This window comes from Crotalus tigris, unplaced genomic scaffold (assembly GCF_016545835.1).
Source record: "Crotalus tigris isolate CLP2741 ecotype Arizona unplaced genomic scaffold, ASM1654583v1 scf7180000019364.2947544272:3078424, whole genome shotgun sequence".
In the NCBI taxonomy this organism is placed as follows: domain Eukaryota; kingdom Metazoa; phylum Chordata; class Lepidosauria; order Squamata; family Viperidae; genus Crotalus; species Crotalus tigris.
Window position 1 is genome coordinate 1269287 of NW_024097500.1, and position 17395 is coordinate 1286681.

At 54.6% G+C, this 17395-nt stretch overlaps 1 protein-coding gene and 1 long non-coding RNA gene across 5 annotated transcripts; one reads left to right on the forward strand and one right to left on the reverse strand.

Annotated features, from left to right (window-relative positions):
* Positions 1–202: 202 nt before the first annotated feature.
* On the reverse strand, positions 203–3823 carry LOC120316456. Its single transcript, XR_005558963.1, has 2 exons — positions 3618–3823; positions 203–3145 (listed from the first exon to the last, which is right to left on the reverse strand). It is a non-coding gene; the product is annotated as an uncharacterized LOC120316456 (long non-coding RNA).
* On the forward strand, positions 3142–17365 carry ZNF710 (zinc finger protein 710). 4 transcript variants are annotated; one of them, XM_039362039.1, is made up of 5 exons: positions 3142–3316; positions 14400–15845; positions 15983–16174; positions 16342–16516; positions 16613–17365. In XM_039362039.1, the coding sequence occupies exons 2-5, from the start codon at positions 14418–14420 to the stop codon at positions 16780–16782; spliced, it is 1965 nt and encodes a 654-aa protein (XP_039217973.1). In that variant the 5' UTR covers positions 3142–3316; positions 14400–14417; the 3' UTR covers positions 16783–17365. The 4 variants fall into 4 exon arrangements, with proteins under 4 accessions (XP_039217973.1, XP_039217971.1, XP_039217972.1 ...); XM_039362037.1 differs by lacking the exon at positions 3142–3316 and adding an exon at positions 12690–13151; XM_039362038.1 differs by lacking the exon at positions 3142–3316 and adding an exon at positions 12690–13039.
* The last annotated feature ends 30 nt before the right edge of the window (positions 17366–17395 follow it).

Consider the following 17395-nt stretch of genomic DNA (forward strand, 5'->3'; position numbering starts at 1 on the left):
CTTCAGGCCCAGGGGAGGGACAGTTCGCTCAGATCTTTAGCAGCCCCCTACTCCAATTGACTGTATGGGTTCCACTGTCATGGTTCTGCCTTAAATTACTTAAATTGTCCAAAATATGTCAGTGAGGGAATGACAGATGTGGAACATTTTTTTTTCTGACAAGACAAAGTACCAAAAATGGAAATACAAATAGAAGCCAAGATAATATTTTGGAAAAATGTTTATTGGCTATAGAAAAGACACTAGCTGAAGTGTTAAAAAAAAAGGTAAAATACAAATGGCAAACCAAAAGAAAGATCTGAATCTACAAAAGTCTTGTTAAACCCTTGAAGAAATAGTAGTTGGAAAAAGAATCTAAATCAAATTTTACATCAGTATTTGAATGAACTAAAGATTAAAACTGTTAGAAATGAAAGAGCACAAAGTTGGCTTATTAAATTATTTAATTAATCTTTTAAAGATTAAAACAAGAAATTTGCATAGTTCCTGCACCTCTTATGGACTTTTTACTGATACCAGGATTGAAAAGTGATGTTTTATGGATTTGCTTATTATTAAGGGATATGGGATGAGGGCTTATCTATTTGTAATCTTGGAGGGCATGCAGAGTTACTAAATTTGTCTATGCGTGTGATGAAGATTGGGAGTTATTTCTTTACATATTTTTCTCTTTCCTCACTATATTTCTAATTTTTTTTCTTGCACTTTCTTGTTTTTCTTTGTGTACAAAGAAAGTATTAACTTTTAATATTCTAATCAAAATCATATACAAATAAATAAATAAATAAAATTGCCCAAGATGGTCTGATAGCAGCTTGTCCTTAGCCACTCCAGTTCTGGCAGCCACACCAGGCTGGGCCCGCACAGGCCGTCAAGGTGCCCAGCTTGCCTCTGCCTCCAGAAGCCTGTCGGCTGAGCTACCAGCCAGCTCACATCCTGCTCCTGGCCAGGCACGACTGCAAGCAGGAAATGCCGGCAGGGGCTCCCTCCCTCCCTCCCTCCCTCGGAAGCAGCTCAGCGGAAGAGGACAGGCCTGTCAGGGAAGAGGCCATTAGCGAAGGAGGGGGGGTGATTTACGGGGCAACAGAAGGCTCTTCGGTCAGCATTTTGACAGCTCCTAAGATGTTTATGTCCTAGAAGGAAATAAGGAGAATTAAAGAGGATGTGATGCACTTAGGAAATACTTTAAAAAGGGCACTGAAAGAACGAAGCAAAGATTGTAGGAATTGGGGCTATTAGCTTGGACAGCAGCACCAGAGGCCTATTAAATTGCCAAGCCGCATCAAGTGGGCTTTTCTCCCACACCACCCAGGCACTGGCTGAAATTGAGCAAGGGACTGGAGATCAATCACAGGAAACGTTATTTTACAGAGTACCACAGTTCTGACAGCAGCAGTCAACGTGGGTGACTCTGAAAGGGAACATGCCGGTTTCACAGCGTATGGCCCATCTGTGGCCACAGAGCTGTTGCCCCTCCTGAAGCAGAAGCTGTGGGGTGAGAATGAGCAAGGTGGCTCCTGCCTGCCATCGGGAGCCTTCTGGTGCCCAGAGAAGGCTGGACTGGATGACCTCAGGGCTCTTGCACGCTTGAGTGCAAAGCGGAAGCCTTCTGAAAGGCAGGTGGTGGTGCTCCTGGACTCCTCTCAGGGGTTCCTAAGGGCATCTGCCTTGCTCTCAACTGCTGATGCACCCAGTGACAGCCTAAGATGGATGTGACCGTGACTGCTTGGCACTGGCTGAGCCAATATTCCGGAAACAAGGGAACACTCATCCGATAATGCTGGCTATTGGGGGCTCCGCATGCCTCATCGAAGTTGGGAGCCTGAAAATCTACAAAAGGTTCAGGGTGGCATCATGGGCTTGTGGGGCTGCAGCTGTGGCTTTTCTCTGTGCCACATTCATGACAGCTCATTTTTCTCCTGCAAAAGGGAGAAAATTTCTAGGCCCGCAGACCTTCTGGACTATGATTGCCAGTTTCACAAATCAGCCAGTAAACCCGGAAGGCTGATTTGGCAGAATGATGGGGTTCTGATTTTCCCAGAGTGGGCATTTTGAAACGTGGCTTGTGTGGAAAGAAGAGCTGCTCCTTCTGACTGTCGCAAGGGTGTGCTGGACAATGAGGCTCCTTGAGAAGACCTGACTAGCGGCAGTGCACGGGGTGCGGAGGGTGGCAGATTCCAGGCAGAGGATGGTGCGTCCTGGTGGGTGAGGAGGTCTCTGGGGGCTGTTAATGAGGAACCGGAGTCCCTTCCTGCTTTAAATCTTTGGGGCTACATTTTTGTGTTTCAGAATGGGGATGAATTGGAACTGACGTGGGGAAGAACTCTGAGAGATGAAAGCCATTTTTTGCAAGGGCAGAGGGTCTTCTTTGCTACGCACGTGGATTTAATGAACAAACCACAAGTGACGGGTCGGATTGTGCCATAAACCATGATGGCTGGGTGCATGTAGCATACCCGCACACAGGCCACAAAAAGCACTAAGCAGGCATAGCATGATGTGTCGACCCAAGGCCTGCAGGACAAGCAGGGACAGCCTGACGTCTTCCTCGTCGTCCCTGTCAAATCACAACACCCCACCCACTGGTACAAATGGGTCCACCCTGTGCCCAGAAGAAAAGGGGCTGCCTAGGGGCTGCCCACCTTTGGCCTTTTTAACCCCAGCCGCTTATTTCAGGGCTTCCATGTGCCCAGCCAGCGGCCTCGGAGGCTGCAGGAAAGAGGGCGGCGGGTCGGGCCCCTCCCGGGCGCCCGGCAGCAGCCTTGGCTCGTCCAAGTGGAGGCGGGCGGGCTGAGCCCGGGATAAGGAGTCTCCCGGGCCAGGCCAGCTCCGGGTCCCTCCTCACCTGCTTCACCGGGAGGCGGCCAGGCTTGGCTCCCTCGGAGCTCCATCTGGCCCGGGGAGAGCCAGGGGGCTCTCGGGTCCCCCGCGGGGGCGAAAGGGGCGAGAGAAGCCGGGCGGCAGGAGAAAGAAAACTTGGCGCGGCCGGAGCGAGAGGAAGTGCGACAACAAAAGCGAGATAAAAGGGCGGCGGCGGCTCTCCCTCCTCTCTGCGCCTTTCTCTTTCTCCCTCTCTCCGCGCCGGGTTAGGAGGGGCTGTTTTGCATCCCTTCACGTCAGCCCTGCCTCATTCCCTTCTTCCTTCCTGCGAGGGAGAGAGAGAGAAAAGGGAAAGGGAACTGAGAACGCGCCAGCAGCAGCAGCGCCGCCGCCCGAGCCCAGCGCTGCGGCAGCCGCCTCGGAGGCCAGGCGCCCGGGCCTCCCCGCGCCGAGTGGGCTGCGCGTCCCGCGGCCGAGCCTCTGCGGGATTCCCAGGGTGAGTTCGCCGGGGCCCCGGCTGGAGGAGGCGCCGGGCCCGGGCACAGAAGGCCGCGCCGCGCGTGACGACCGGCCAGGCCGCAGAGGCCGCCCTCGCCCTCTCGGCCCCGGCTGCGGCGAAGGAGCAAGGGCACCGCGGGAGGGAGGGGACGGGCGGGCGCGGGGCTCGGCTGGGCTCGGCCGCTGAGCACGTGGGGCGCCCGCCGGCCCGCCCGGCTCTCGGGGCCGCGTCCCTCCGCCGCGGGAAGTGGGCGCCCGGGCGCTCCCTCCCGGTGGGCACCCAGGCGGCGGCGGGTTACCTGTTGCGGCTCCGAGCCGCGGCCCTTCCTGCCCGCCTCCCTTCCGGCTCGGCGCGCTGAACCTCCCCTTGAACAGCTGATCGACCCGCCCGCGTCGTCGCTGCTCGCCGGCCGGGCCCGCCGCCCTCCCGCCCGGAGAGCCGCTCCGGAAGACCGGGTGGCGCCGCGCTCCCTCGCAGCTCCCGGGCGTGGCGGGCCGCCCTCTCGCGGGCTCTGCGAGCCGCCGCGCTGTAGCCGGGCGGAGGGAGGGAGGAGGGCCGCCCTCGCCAGGACCCTCCGCCCGGCCCTGGAAGAGGCAGCGCCGCCGAGGCTGCCCGGAAGACGAGAGGCCGCGCCGTGACCCCCCTCCGCCCGGCTCCCGACGAGCTGCGGCCGGGGATCCGCTTGTGGACGGGCGGCCTCGATTGTCCGCGCGCTGCCGAGACGGCGGCGGTGGCGGCCAGCTCTGCCCTCCGCTCAAGCGGCGCTGCTCCGTCGCCGCCTCCCCCCGGACGGAGCGGGCTGGGTGGGGTGGGGGCGAGGAGGGGCTCGCCGCCGCCTCCTCCCTGGCTGCCCTTGGCGGAGATCGGAGGCCGAAGCGGGCGTGGAAGGAGCGCCTGCTTCCCTGGGGCTTCCTCGCGGGCGGGAGAAGGGCGTGGGTGGCGCGGAGGGTCGAGCTTTTGGGAGTTCTGCGGGTCCTGGATTGAGGCGGGGGGGGGGAGGGTGGCCGCGGCCGGGTAGGAGTCAGGTGGGATGCGCCGGCGGAGGGGGGGCTTTGGGGAGGGCAAAGAGGGGGCCCATTGTGGGCGGCGGGGGAGAGCAGGCCCGTTGGTCAGTGCTTGGCGGAGAGGAGGAGGAGGAGGGCGATGGCGGCATCCCCCAAGCAGGGCCGGACCTCTGGTGGGGCTTCCCTGGTTAGAGATGGAAAACTTCCAGATGGCCTTAGGGTAAATAATGGTCATATAAGCTGCCCAGAAGTGCCTCAGGACGAGATGGACAGCAAACAAGTTTAATAAAATAATTGCCACAGGTTTAATAGTCCACTTGCTTCTCGGTATGAAACCCCTGGAAGACTTTTTATCTCTCCAAAGGTGGAATAATTGCTTAGAGCCTGCTTTTTGCCCTGGCCTCTGAGACCTTCAGTGGAGCTGTTGCACCCCTGGTAGGGATGCCGGGGAACAGATACCTGAGAGGACTTTGGGGGGAACTTTGGGCAGTTGCTGAGGAACTTGGGGTACATCAGCCTCCTTCAATGTTCTATTGAAAAGACACCTCTTAATCCACAGCTTTGGCTTCTGTTCGCATCCTTGAGCACCCACGTGCTTATAACCATTATCTCTTGAGAGGGCTGTATTTTAATGACTTGGCCAACTGCTCCGTATCCCCATTGTTATAAAAAGGTATATAAACTCGGCTTAAAACCTGAGAAGGAGCTGTTTGCTTGTGGTGGCCATTCCAGGCAAAATCAAGAAGGAAGAAATGGTGGGTGGATTCTGAAAAGGAAGAATGCCTCTGTTCACTTCCCATATTATTGTTCCTGTTTCAGTCTCCCTGGTGTTGCCTCTGAGTGTGTGTTTGTGTGTGTGAGAGAGAGAGAGGGAGGGAGGGAGAAGGAGAGCATAGGTGCTAACCTGAAGGTTATTTCTGCACCTTCAACAGATGGACTGTTTGTTTCTTTTGCTTTTCTTAACTCTGTCCCCATCTCCTTCACGCGGAGAAGTCAGAGGAGCCTTCCCACTCATGTCTCCATGGGGGATGATGGCCGGTGTTTCCCAGACTACTGGGAGCTTTTTTTTAAAGTTCTTAAATTTGTATTTAAAACTTCTTTTGCTAGGGACTGAAGGAAACTTACATGATGCTGTCAAACTTGTTGATTCAAAGGTTTCTAATGGCTGGAAATTATTTAACAAGCAATTTTTGAAAGTGATTACAAAAGGGAATATATGAACTTGGTGTCCTTTCTGAGCATCTACTGTAGTTTGAGCAAGACGGCTTACCTCCCGGAGCTCCAGACTCACCGGAAATTACAGCCTTGCAGCCTCCTCGTGAGAAGCAACTGTGGGGAGTGCTTTGGGTCGATCTCAAGTCCTCTCCTTGTTTAGAGAGGAATTATGCAGAATATGGGGGCATCCCATAATGAACATCAGTAGGAGGAGGAATTGCCTAGGTGTATGACCCAAGAATTCCAGGTCCCCATATATAGTGCAGAACTGGTCTTAATGCAGGAACGGGAATGCAATTTAGTGGGGAGACCTGGTGGGTAAACCTGTAACTGGGATGCAAGGACTGAAGGGGAGCATTTATTGAAAGGAATATCCCAAGCAAAGGGGAGGGGAGGGGGAGGAGGAGGAGGAGCATCCTGTGTGAAGGATGATGCAGAGCACTGAGATGCAGGATGAGCCTTGAACCTCCAGCTGGCAATGATTACCAACACAAGGAGATGGAAAGAACAAATCTATGATTTATATATACCATCAGGCCAGGCAGAAGATACCCTTCTGGGCCAGATTACTGAACGCTCAGGAGGAGAGTTAGGTCCTAACAAAAAACTTCAACTACTTAGACATAGGCCAGAAAAACTACTCAGGCAAAACTGAGAGATCTCCAAATTCCTCAGTGATCTTGCCGAGTGCTTCGTTTTCCAGAAAGTTGGAGGTGAGACGAGATTAGCTGGTGACTTCTGATCCTAACCAGTGGGAAAAAGTCAGATGAACTGAAAGCAGTGGGAACTTTGGGGAGGAAACAAATATGTCATCTGGGGTGTTTTTACCCATAGAGAAACTGGAGCACACAGACACGCTTTGACCAAGTTGAGAGAGCTGCCCCCACCAGCTGGGCTCCTTATGCCAGAGACGGTGTAGGTGGGCCGGAAATGCTTCAGAAACTTGGCACGGGAAGTAAATCAACTAACCTGAGAGAAAAATACACAGAGCTTAGGAAATGCTTGTAAATGCAGCTGTCAATGGAGCTAAGAGAGCTGGAAGGTGAATGTAATCATCACAGACGTAGACAGCAGTAACTGCAGAAAGAAAGCAACAATTAAATTGAGGCCGGCAAAGGAAACCACAGTATTGGTAGTAAAAGGGAAGGTAGGTCTGCTGGTGAGAGAAATACACTAATAGGATAATAACAGATGACAGGAAGGGAAGAGCTCCTTTTTTCTGTTTTTGCCTCCAAAGGGAAACTTGTTCAAATGGGCTGAAGGAGAACAAGGGACAAAAGAATAAAGAGATAGCTAGGATCATCTGGCTCCTGCCAGTGAGGTCAAGGCTCCAGGACCAGCCACTTCCACCTGAGGGCCCAGAAGGAGTCTGCAGACCCCTGCTGGGGCCTTTGGGGAATCATGGTGGGTGGGCACAGTGCCAGAGAATAGGAGAAAACGTTGATTCCATCCTCAACAGGAGTTTTATGAAAACTGAGAAACAAGCATGTCTGAAGGCTGCATCCAAGATGGATAAGGAGGCTGGAAAGAAGCCTTACCTGAGGCACTTGGAGATGCTGGGTATCTCAGGTAGCTGAAGGATCCTCTTGTGGAAGGGAGATAGACTTGTTCCTGAACATGGGTGAAGAGACAGTGTTGCTAACAGCATTACTGTCCCCTTTCAAAAGCAGAAAGGAGAAAGAAGATTCGAAGTGATCCGAGCAGAGGGGAGACCTGGCTTGGCGGCAGAACATGTCAGAAGAATCTGGCTGTCCTTGTCGACCGTGAGGAAAATATGAAAAACCTAAACTCCATATTCCCCCCAGTTATTGTCCCTGGTCAGACCCCTTTTGAAGTTCTCTGGAATTCTGGGCACTGCAGTTCAAAGGGGGAGGGGGAAACCGGGACAGGTTCAGAGGAGGCTTTCTGGGAGGGGAAAGGCCCGGGAGCCAAGCTCTGGGAGGAAGAGGAGAAGGATCTGGCTAGGAAAGATTTGGGCTTGTTGCACAGAAGGGAGGTGGCAAATATTCTGACTGAGCCCAGAGGTAGGGGCTCAATTGGGCCTTCCCAGTGTCCGATGTCCAGCTGCTGATGTAAGCTTCGGAGGGGTCCTTGGTGCTCTCTGAACTTGGTTGTTTCCTTGCAGACATTATCAAACTAACCAGCATCAGTGCTGATGTAAGCTTCCTTGGCAGGATTTATATGGTAAAGCATGAGTATAAGTAACAGTTCCGTTATTGTTGCTTATTTTGTTGTCGGAGATATAGAATTATCAACAAGGAATATCCAGACATTTTTGAATTGCCATTTTAGTTAGACCCACAGGAGAGTTGGGGGATTTTTTTTTTTAATTTGTTCCGTCGGGCTGGGAAGTCTAATATAAAACTACTTCACTTTTATTTCTAACTTCTGCTTTTCTACTGTGCAGCTGGAAACATTAGATTGTCTTCTGTTGGATGAGTCCTTCTGAACAAAGGCTGTCTTTCAACTTTGCCAGGTTTCACCATCCTGCATTTGCATTTATTTACATGGATTTTTATTTCTCAGACTAAAAACAGTAGAGGCCTTCAAAGCAACCGGGTGACCTCTCCCTCTTCTTCATCCCCCTGGCCACTGCCGCTGCCTGCCTCTCTCCTGGCTGTTTGTGTCCCTAACCCTCAGTGCACCCTCTCAGCCCTCCCCCCCTCCACAAAATCTGGGCTAAGAGACCTTTCCTCTGCTTGGCCCAGCTCTCCAAAAGAGGCTTTCTGAAGCGCCTCTTCCAGGATTTCAGCTGATGCCCTGAGGACATCAGGAAGGAGGAAGAAAGATGCTGCATTTGCCCCTCCCCCATGCCACCCCCCCCCCCAATTCCCTTCAGATTCAAATGAACCATTTTAACATTTTGTCTGGCAAGTACTGTAGAAGGGCAACAGCTGTTTAGGCTTTAGCCATTTGCTCAGGACCAAAATCCAAGTGGCCGTCCAAAGGCTGGCTGGACCCACCTGAACGCATCTAGGGAAGGAAGCCCCCCCCCCCCCAAAAAAAATCAGTTCTGCTGTTTAGGGGCTCTTCCTAGGTTAGTTAAAGTCCACAAGTCACTTCACATGAACTTGATTCTTTCCCTCTGTTAATGCAGCCTAGGATTGCCTTGGCTTTTTTGGAAGCTACAGCATACTACTTAAGTGGTGGTCCAGTAGGACTCCTAAATCCCTCTTACATTTATTGCTATTGAGCCAGATGCCACCTATTCTCTACCTGTGCATTTGAGTGTTCTTGCCTAAGTGTAAAACCTTGCTTTTCTCACCCCTGGATTGCCTTTTGTTGGAAGAACCCAGTGTTCAAGTCTTCTGTCATCCCTTAGTACAGGAGTCTTCAGACTTGGCCCTTTTATGATTTGTGGATGTCAACTCCCAGAATTCCTCAGCCAGGCACACTGGCTGAGGAATTCTGGGAGTTGAAGTCCACAAGTCATCAAAGGGCCAAGTTTGAAGACCCCTGCCTTAGTACCTCCCCATGTAACACATGTAGCCTTGGGGATTTAAACTCATTCAAAGGAAGCTGTTGTTGCCTGCCCAGATTTCCACCAGCTCAAGCTTTTTTCCTCTTCTTTGTCCTGTTGGGCTGCATACTTTCGTGTTGGCGTATACTGAAGCAAAGCAAGTGTTAAATCTCTCTCCCTTTGCATTTTATCTCTTTGCATTTTCTGTGGTCACTGAGGAGCTGGTGCACTGATTTCCCCTTATTGTGAGCCTATCAGAAAAGCTGCATCCATTGTTCCCTTCCTACAGGTAGCACTTCTGGTCATTCGGGCGATCCGGATGCATTCAGCCCAGTTTGCAGAGGGAGCCGACCTGCCATTAAGCGTTCAGGGGATTGTTCAGGGGGCTCTGGAGCTCCTCCTCTCCTCTCCTCAGGGGCGTCTGCTCTGCTCTGCTCTCTGCCTGGGCACCGCAGGATGGTCTTCCTGCAGGGCTTGGCAAGCAGAGGTACTGCCGGTCTCTGGAAACGAGGCAGATGACCCTCGGCAGAAGATGCCCAGAAGTAGTGATGAGGACCCCATTTCCCACCCAGCAACTGCCCTTCTGAGGACTACTGGACACAAAATTAAAATAAGATAGCTTATTACCCAGAGAGTTGAGAAAGGCACATCGTAGAACAACCAATTATTTCATTTTCAGTTAAGTTATATATATTGGTCTTATTTAGAATTTTGTTTGCTTTAATAGATAGCTCTTATGGGGGAATTCTGGAGCGACCCTGGGAGTGCTGATGGGATGGATCCCTCCAGCTGCCCACCCCAGCCCAACAGGACCACCTCTTTCTTGTCGGGTCACACACCGTGGGCTTCAGCCCACCTCCCCTCGGCTGCAGCCTGGCCCTGCTTCCCCCCCCCCAGACAATCCTTTGCAGTGAAGAAGAAATGGGAGAGCCCCAACTAGCCAGCTGGCAGATCTCCCTGCCATTAAGCGAAAACCAGATGGCAAGTGAGGACAGGAAGGGCCAGGAGCGTGTTGCCCTCCTGCCCAGGCCCAGGGGCAGCTCCTGAGGCCACGGAGGGGGATGTGGCAGGCCTCCAGTTGTTGGATGCCGCCCATCTGGGAGAGAAAGCCCTTCTCTCTGGCTGAGAGAGGCTTTGTTTGTTGGGGCAGATGTTCACACACACACACACACACACACACACACACAACAGACACACAATTTTGATTTTTAACTAAGTGTGTGAGCGAGTGAGATTTCTTAGGGATAGATTCTTCCTCTTTTCATTTGGCCACCTTCATTTTCTGTTCATTTTCTGTGAATTAACTTTCTTCTCCCCCTCACAAAGAGAGAGAATGTGAAAAGCCGAAAGGATTTTACATCTTTACACAAGGAGGGGGGGGGTTGGCACAGCCTGTGAATCCGGGGTCCTTTCTTTTCAAGCGCTCTCCTCTTTCCCCTTCCTGTAGCTCCATTCAGCCTTTCTTTTCAGAGCTCTCCATCCCCCCCTCCTTTTTCCATCCCTTTTCACTCTGTTTTTCTCCCCCACCCCCCACCCCTTTGAGGCTCCTTTCCCCCTTCATCCTTCCTCTATTCAGTTCCTCTAGTGTGTGTGTGTGTGTGAGAGAGAGAGAGAGCGTGTATGCGTGCACTGCTTCTTTTTAAATAGAGTTTCTATTTTCAGAGAGCACATGGAACATGTAGGAAGAGAAATAATTTCAGCAAAAAAGGAACGTGAAAGACTCTCTCTAGTTATTTTAGCAAAAGTTATTTTATACTGGGTCTTCATAAGACAGTAAAGCTCTTCTTCTCTTGGAACTGTGATTGTCTGTGCACAAACAGCACAAGTGTCCCCATATTAAAAAAAATAAAATCCAGCTGCCCGTCTGGTGCGTGTCCTGGTGCTGCAACCACCAGCCATCTCCCGCCAGCTTATCTGGAGCATGGTGTCCCTCAGCCTGCAAGTGGCCTTCCGCCTCTTTCTCTGGCTGGTCTCTGCTGCATCTGTGGCATGGGGGGGGAGGGGGCTCTGCTCTGGAAACCAACAGCAGTCTGCCAGTGCACCATTCATTCAGTGCCATCGTTTCCTGACTTCAGGTAGTCTTCAGAGTAGAGTTGCTGGGCCTGCGCAGTGTACTTGAAGCAAAAGATGGATTGTGCTCATGACCTACTGACCAGAATATGACCTGATGGCTAGCAGGGCAGGCTGCACAGGGCACTGATGTGAGTGAGGTTGTTTGACAAGTTCGCTAAACCTTCTCTAGTTTACTAAAAAGCACTATGGGAAAGTCAGGATGGGCACCGCAGGGAAGGAAAGTGGAATACCGCGGTTGGTGATAGAGGTCCATTTCTGGTGAATGGTATAATGGAACTACCAAGGAGAAAATAGTGCAGTGTCCTAGACTGGGGTAGGCAACCTTGGCTCTTTATGACTGGTGGACTTCAACTCCCAGAATTCCTGAGCCAGCCATGCTGAGAGGAAAGGGAGAAGTTTCCAAACTGAGCCATGCTGGCTCAGGAATTCTGGGAGTTGAAGTCCACGAGTCATAAAAGAGCCAAGGTTGCCTACCCGTCCTAGACAAATGCAGGGTCTCTGCTAGGGGGCACAAAGACCCAGGTGGGAACACGGGCTCTCCTGGAGTTGGCTTTAGGGTGACTCAATAAGGATAAGCTGAAGGAAGCGACACTGTGCAGAACATTCCGGATGTCCGGCAGATGATGTTGCTCTGATCTGTTGAGAGCTGGGCTCCAATTGAGTGGCTGAAGTGTGGACTTGTGGGGCTATTGGAGCAGGTTTTACTGGTTTCTGACACATAATGAAATGGACAAGGTCATTCAGCCTGTGAGCATGGCCGCCACCTTATTAGGTGCAGGTTGTTAAAGATGCCTGGGAGATATCTGGTGGTTGCATTCAGGAAATGTTGCCGGCTTCTTTGAGAGAGGGATAGCTCTTTGGTGGCAGCCATTGCTCCTTGCCCCTCAGCAGCTTTTAAGTCCATCAATCGTGTATCCTTCCATGCCAGCTGTGGAGATTGGGAGTGAAGGGCACCATATTCTCGTGGTTCACTTCTTTCTCTCCGGTTGATCCCAGGCTGTATTGATGGGGAGGGATTGGAATCCATTATCCTCAGTATGCTGAGGATACCTAATTGTACGTCTTGCCCAAATGAAGTTGTCAAAGGCCTGGAGGCTTTAGAGACCTGCTGGGGAAAAAGAAACTCAGGCTACATTCTGGTCATCCAAATGGCCATAGATATTGCCCTAAAAGAAGCTGCTGTCCGCAATATGTAAAAAGTAAAAAGTCAGTGTGGAAAATCATATGGGTGTAGTTTGCAAGCTAAGCTGGCTCAGGAATTCTGGGAGTTGAAGTCCACGAGTCATAAAAGAGCCAAGGTTGCCTACCCCGGTCTAGACTCTCCTGCTTGAGCAGGGGGCTGGACTAGAAGACCTCCAGGTCCCTTCCAGCTCTGTCTGATTTTGATTGAACGCTGGGCCGGGGGCTATTGGAAAAATCCTCCGGTCTTTTCCAGGCGAGCCGCTCGACTCTCCCCGGGGCAGGGGGAGAGCTGCGAGATGGGCGGGGGCGTTGCTTGGGAGACGGGGCAGGGCGGGGCCCGGGCGGGCGGGGGGGGCGGCAGGGCCCGGAGAGGTTTTCCGCTGCTGGCCGGGCGGGGGCGGGGCCGCCGCGGAGGGGCCGCCCTGTCTCCGCCCCCTCCTCAGGGGGCGGGGCTCCGCACCTGCGGCTAGCCCGGTCCGGGCAGTTGAGGCGGAAGCTCCGGCCTGGCTTCGCCGCGCGGCGGCGGCGTCTGCGGGGCGGTGGCGCCGGCCCGTTCGTCTGAGGGAGGCCGCGGGCCTTCGGCGCAGGGCGGCGGCTCCCGGAAGGCCTCTGCAGGCCCCTCGTCGGCCGGCCCTCCCGCCGGGCTGGCCCCGCGGCCGCGTCTCTTGCGCCGGGTACGGAGGCGGGGAGGCCGCGCGGAGCCGCCGAGCTTCCCTGCGCTCTCCGGTGCTGCTGCGCCCGGGTGTGGGTGGGGGTCCCTCGGCAGGTGGACCCCGGCATAGGCGGGTAGGTGGCTTCCTCCGGCCCGGCTGCGGCCCGGAGGGGAAGGCGCCGCGCTGGGCCCAGACGCAGAGCCGAGTCCCGGTTCTTGCTTTCGGAGAGCAGCCCTCTAACCAGGGTTAGTTGATTGTAGTTTGTGCTGCTCGCTCGTCTCCCAGCGTCATCTTCCCCTTAATTTATGCGGCTCTTCCTCCCTCGGCTCCCTCTTTCCTTTTCCTCCCACTCTTTCTTCTCTCTCTCCCTCCCTCCCTCCCTGCATCCGCCCTTCTTGCAAACTCGCACCTCGGCCCTGCCTGTGGTTTCTTTGCTGCGCTCTTTAAATTAGACCCCCCCGGGGGGGCGCAAGTGCCCAGGCGCCTCCCCGACCCCCTTGCAGGATGACAGTGAGCAGCACGGGGGAGGGGGGGAGAGAAACCCCTTCTTTCCTTCTTTCCTCCCCCATGAATGCAGGGCTCACAACCAGCCTGCCCCTGCGTCTCTGGGGAAGTGAGCCCCCCTCCAGTCACCCAGTCCCTGCAGTTGGCCCTGGCCCAGCCCCTCTTTCTGCCCAACCCCCCCCCCACCTCCCCAGTTCTCTCTCCTTGTGGCAGACAATAAAAGGAGACCTGGCTCCTTGCTAGCCCCTCCCTTGGGCCTGCTCTCCCAGGCCCTGCGTTGTGGGGTCCTCTGGGGGATTAGGCTCTGTAGGGTCAGCTGTTAAGCAGGAGGTGGCTTGGCTTGGGGTTATACCATTCATGCTGCAGATTTTGCTCCCAAGACGCACAGCTCTTAACATGGACCACATCTGTTTCCATGTTTTGAGTTTAATTCTCATAATGATCAGAACATGAACAAATGCTCCAGTGGGCCTGGAATTGATGCAAGTAGACTTATGATGCATGTCTCTTAATAGCCACAATTGGAACTGGCAACTCCATTGCTAAGCAGTGTGGTCGCTAACCAACACATCACTTGATCGCAACTTGCGATTTTTCCAATTCGATGTCTTTGCATGCCAGCAGCCTATTGCCAGATGTCAATCATGTGACCATGGGATGCTGTGTTGGTCGTAAGTGCAGGGACCAGCTGTAAAGTTACGTTTTCAGTGTTGTCGCAACTTCAGATGGTCACTTAAACAGTCAATGTAACAGTTAAGTGAGAACTGTACGTTATTTAGCAGTTGTGATTTCCTGAGTGAGAGAAGGATGACTGTAGCTGCCTTCTGTCTGGTATAGATGGCGATGTCTGGGCTTCTGGCTGGTCTTTGGACGTGCCCAGAGAAGCGGGGGCTCTCGGTGTTGAGCTTGGTGCTGTGTGGCTGGTGCGTCTCTGGGCAAAAGCCTGGATTAGAAGAAGCTAAGTTTCCCTTCCTCTCTCCTTCCTGCAGGTGTTGCAGCTCTGCTGGATGGTGCAAGGCATGGAACGGTTTGCCAGCTCCGGGACCCAGACGGAGGCAGTGGTGGTGCTGTCGCTGGCCCAAGCCGCTGTCTTGGGTCTGGTATCTGAGAATGAGTTCTTGGGAGGCACGGTCAATCCAGACAGCATTTTCTCCAGCTTGGCAGGAAAACTGGATGACGCAGCAGCAGCAGCAGCAGCAGCCGAACTGAAGCAGCCCGAAAGCAGCAGCCCAGCTGGCCCATCCCAGGGGGAGCCCCTTGAGGAAGAGGAGGGCCTGGAGGCAGAAGCCCCCTTTGGGAAACAGGCACGGAGGAGGAAGCGCCCCCCTATGCGCCTGGTGCCAAACGTGAAGCACGAGAGGGGCGAGATGGAGGAGGAGGAGGAGGAGGAGGGCAGTCCCGAAGCGCCTGCCGGAGGCCCCGAGGAGCAGGTGGAGAGCAGCAACCCAGAGGAGCCCTGTCCTGAGCCAACAAGGCAGAGTGGCACCGGCAGGATGGCAAGCCTCAGCCCCTTCAGCAGGCGGCCTCAGCCAGTGCAGCCTCCGCGAAGGCCCCTGCAGCAAGAGCATTCCTTGGGAGCCTACGAGGAAAGGTTCCCCGGCTCACCCCAAGCTGGCCTGAACAGGGCAGAAGCCTTTCCCAGCGGCTGCAGTTTCCCACCCGGCCTGCCGTCCCTGAGTGGCATGGAGAACCAGCTGCCAGCCTCTCCCCCAGAGCAAGGCAAGAGTGGAGCAGGCTTCGCCTGGCAGGAGCCCCTGGACTTTGAGGCGGAGGTCCCCGGTGAGCACAGCAAGAAGGTGCACATGGACCGCCTGGACATCAATGTCCAGATTGATGATTCCTACCTGGTGGAGAAGCGCTGGCAGTGCCGTCTGTGCGAGAAGTCCTATACCTCCAAGTACAACCTGGTGACCCACATCCTGGGGCACAACGGCATCAAGCCCCACTCCTGCCCACACTGCAGCAAGCTCTTCAAGCAGCCCAGCCACCTGCAGACCCACCTGCTCACCCACCAGGGCACCCGGCCCCACAAGTGCCAGGTGTGCCACAAGGCCTTCACCCAGACCAGCCACCTCAAGCGCCACATGCTGCTGCACTCAGACGTCAAGCCCTACAGCTGCCGCTTTTGCGGCCGTGGCTTTGCCTACCCCAGTGAGCTCAAGGCCCACGAGGGGAAGCACGAGAGCGGGCGCTGCCACGTCTGCGTGGAATGCGGCCTGGACTTCTCCACCCTCACCCAGCTCAAGCGCCACCTGGCCACGCACCAGGGGCCCACACTGTACTCGTGTCCCGAGTGCAACAAGTCCTTCCACTACCGCAGCCAGCTGCAGAACCACACCCTCAAGCACCAGAACGTGCGGCCCTTCGTCTGCACCGAGTGCGGCATGGAGTTCAGCCAGATCCACCATCTCAAGCAGCACTCGCTCACCCATAAGGTAGGCCGGGCCCACTGTGGTCATGCGGGGGTCCAGCAGCCTCCTCCTGCTCCGGTGTCCTGGCTGGAGCAGCTGAGGTCAGCCACAGAGCTTTCCAGGGCTAGCCAGGCCACTGTGGCCACTTCCATCTCTTTCAGGGCGTGAAGGAGTTCAAGTGCGAGGTGTGTGGGAGAGAGTTCACGCTGCAGGCCAACATGAAGCGGCATATGTTGATCCACACCAGCGTGCGCCCCTATCAGTGCCACATCTGCTTCAAGACCTTCGTGCAGAAGCAGACGCTCAAGACCCACATGATTGTGCATTCGCCCGTCAAGCCATTCAAGTGCAAGGTAGGGCTGGGACGGGAGGAGGCCAAAGCTCCATATTTCATGTGTCTTCCCCCCCCCCCGAGCTACGTTTGGGGCCCTGGGAGGAGCTCTGGACTTGGCCAGGCACACCTGAGCTGGCCAGCCTGCCACCCACACATTGAGCCCCGCCCCGTCTTCTCTGTCTGCAGGTGTGTGGGAAGTCCTTCAACCGCATGTACAACCTCCTGGGCCACATGCATCTGCACGCCGGCAGCAAGCCCTTCAAGTGTCCTTACTGCTCCAGCAAGTTCAACCTGAAGGGGAACCTCAGTCGACACATGAAAGTCAAGCACGGCGTGATGGATATCAACCTGGACAGCCAAGGTGGGCGGGGGGGGGAGCACCTGAGAGGGGAACCCCAGACGCTGTTTTCCCTGAGGTGCCCCCGAGGCAACCTGGCATGTTTGCATTTTTTCCCAGATCCCATGCTGGACCTGGCAGGCACCAATCCCTCAGAACTGGACGGGCAGCAGGAGATGGACGATTACGAGGAAAACGCCTACGACTATGGGGCAGTGGGGAACCCCAGCGGTGGGTCTGCTTTGGCAGAACAGACCATGAAGGAGATAGCCTACTACAACATGTTATAGTTGGAATGGGAAGGGCCTGGTTAAGGGGGGATGGAGGGGGTTACCACCCCCCTAAAGTGGGCTGCACAGGAGAGCCCTGGGAGGAGCCTGCTGGACCTGCGGCCCTTGCTCCGTTACAGCCTCTGCGGCCCTCCCAGCCGCCTCTTGACCAGGTGTGGCTCTAGCTGGGTTCCAGCCTTGTGGGACTCCACTTGCCTTACTCTACCTCCCACACTTGGCCAGGGCGACCTTTAAGACCCAGCCCAAGTCGTGGCCGAAGCGACTGGGGGGAGAGAGGCTAAGCAGATCTCCCTCGGTTTGCTACCAGACTGGACCACAAGCGCTTGCCTCCCACCCACGTTGCAATCTACCTCTGCCCTGCACTCTGAAAGAGCAGCCTGGGTCAGGAAGCCTCCCGATTCAGTGGACTACAAAGCGCCTCCCCTTACTTGGCAGAATGGTCACGGCGCGCCCTGCACAGTCTGTGGCCATGTTCTATTCCTGGGGCATTGCCACAAAGTGGATTGCCCCTTTTGTGCGTAGAGCTACTGTGTTTATTTTCCAGTTCTGAAGAAGTTCAGCAATAAATGAATATTGTTTGGCAGACGGACTGGGTGGTGCCGCCGGAGCAGTG

Bases quoted from the DNA above. Each gene is read 5' to 3' on its own strand.
- ZNF710 (XM_039362039.1), top strand. From the start codon at position 14,418: ATGGTGCAAGGCATGGAACGGTTTGCCAGCTCCGGGACCCAGACGGAG. The intron at 15,846-15,982 runs GTAGGCCGGGCC...CATCTCTTTCAG, and splicing joins AGCACTCGCTCACCCATAAG to GGCGTGAAGGAGTTCAAGTG. The intron at 16,517-16,612 runs GTGGGCGGGGGG...ATTTTTTCCCAG, and splicing joins TATCAACCTGGACAGCCAAG to ATCCCATGCTGGACCTGGCA.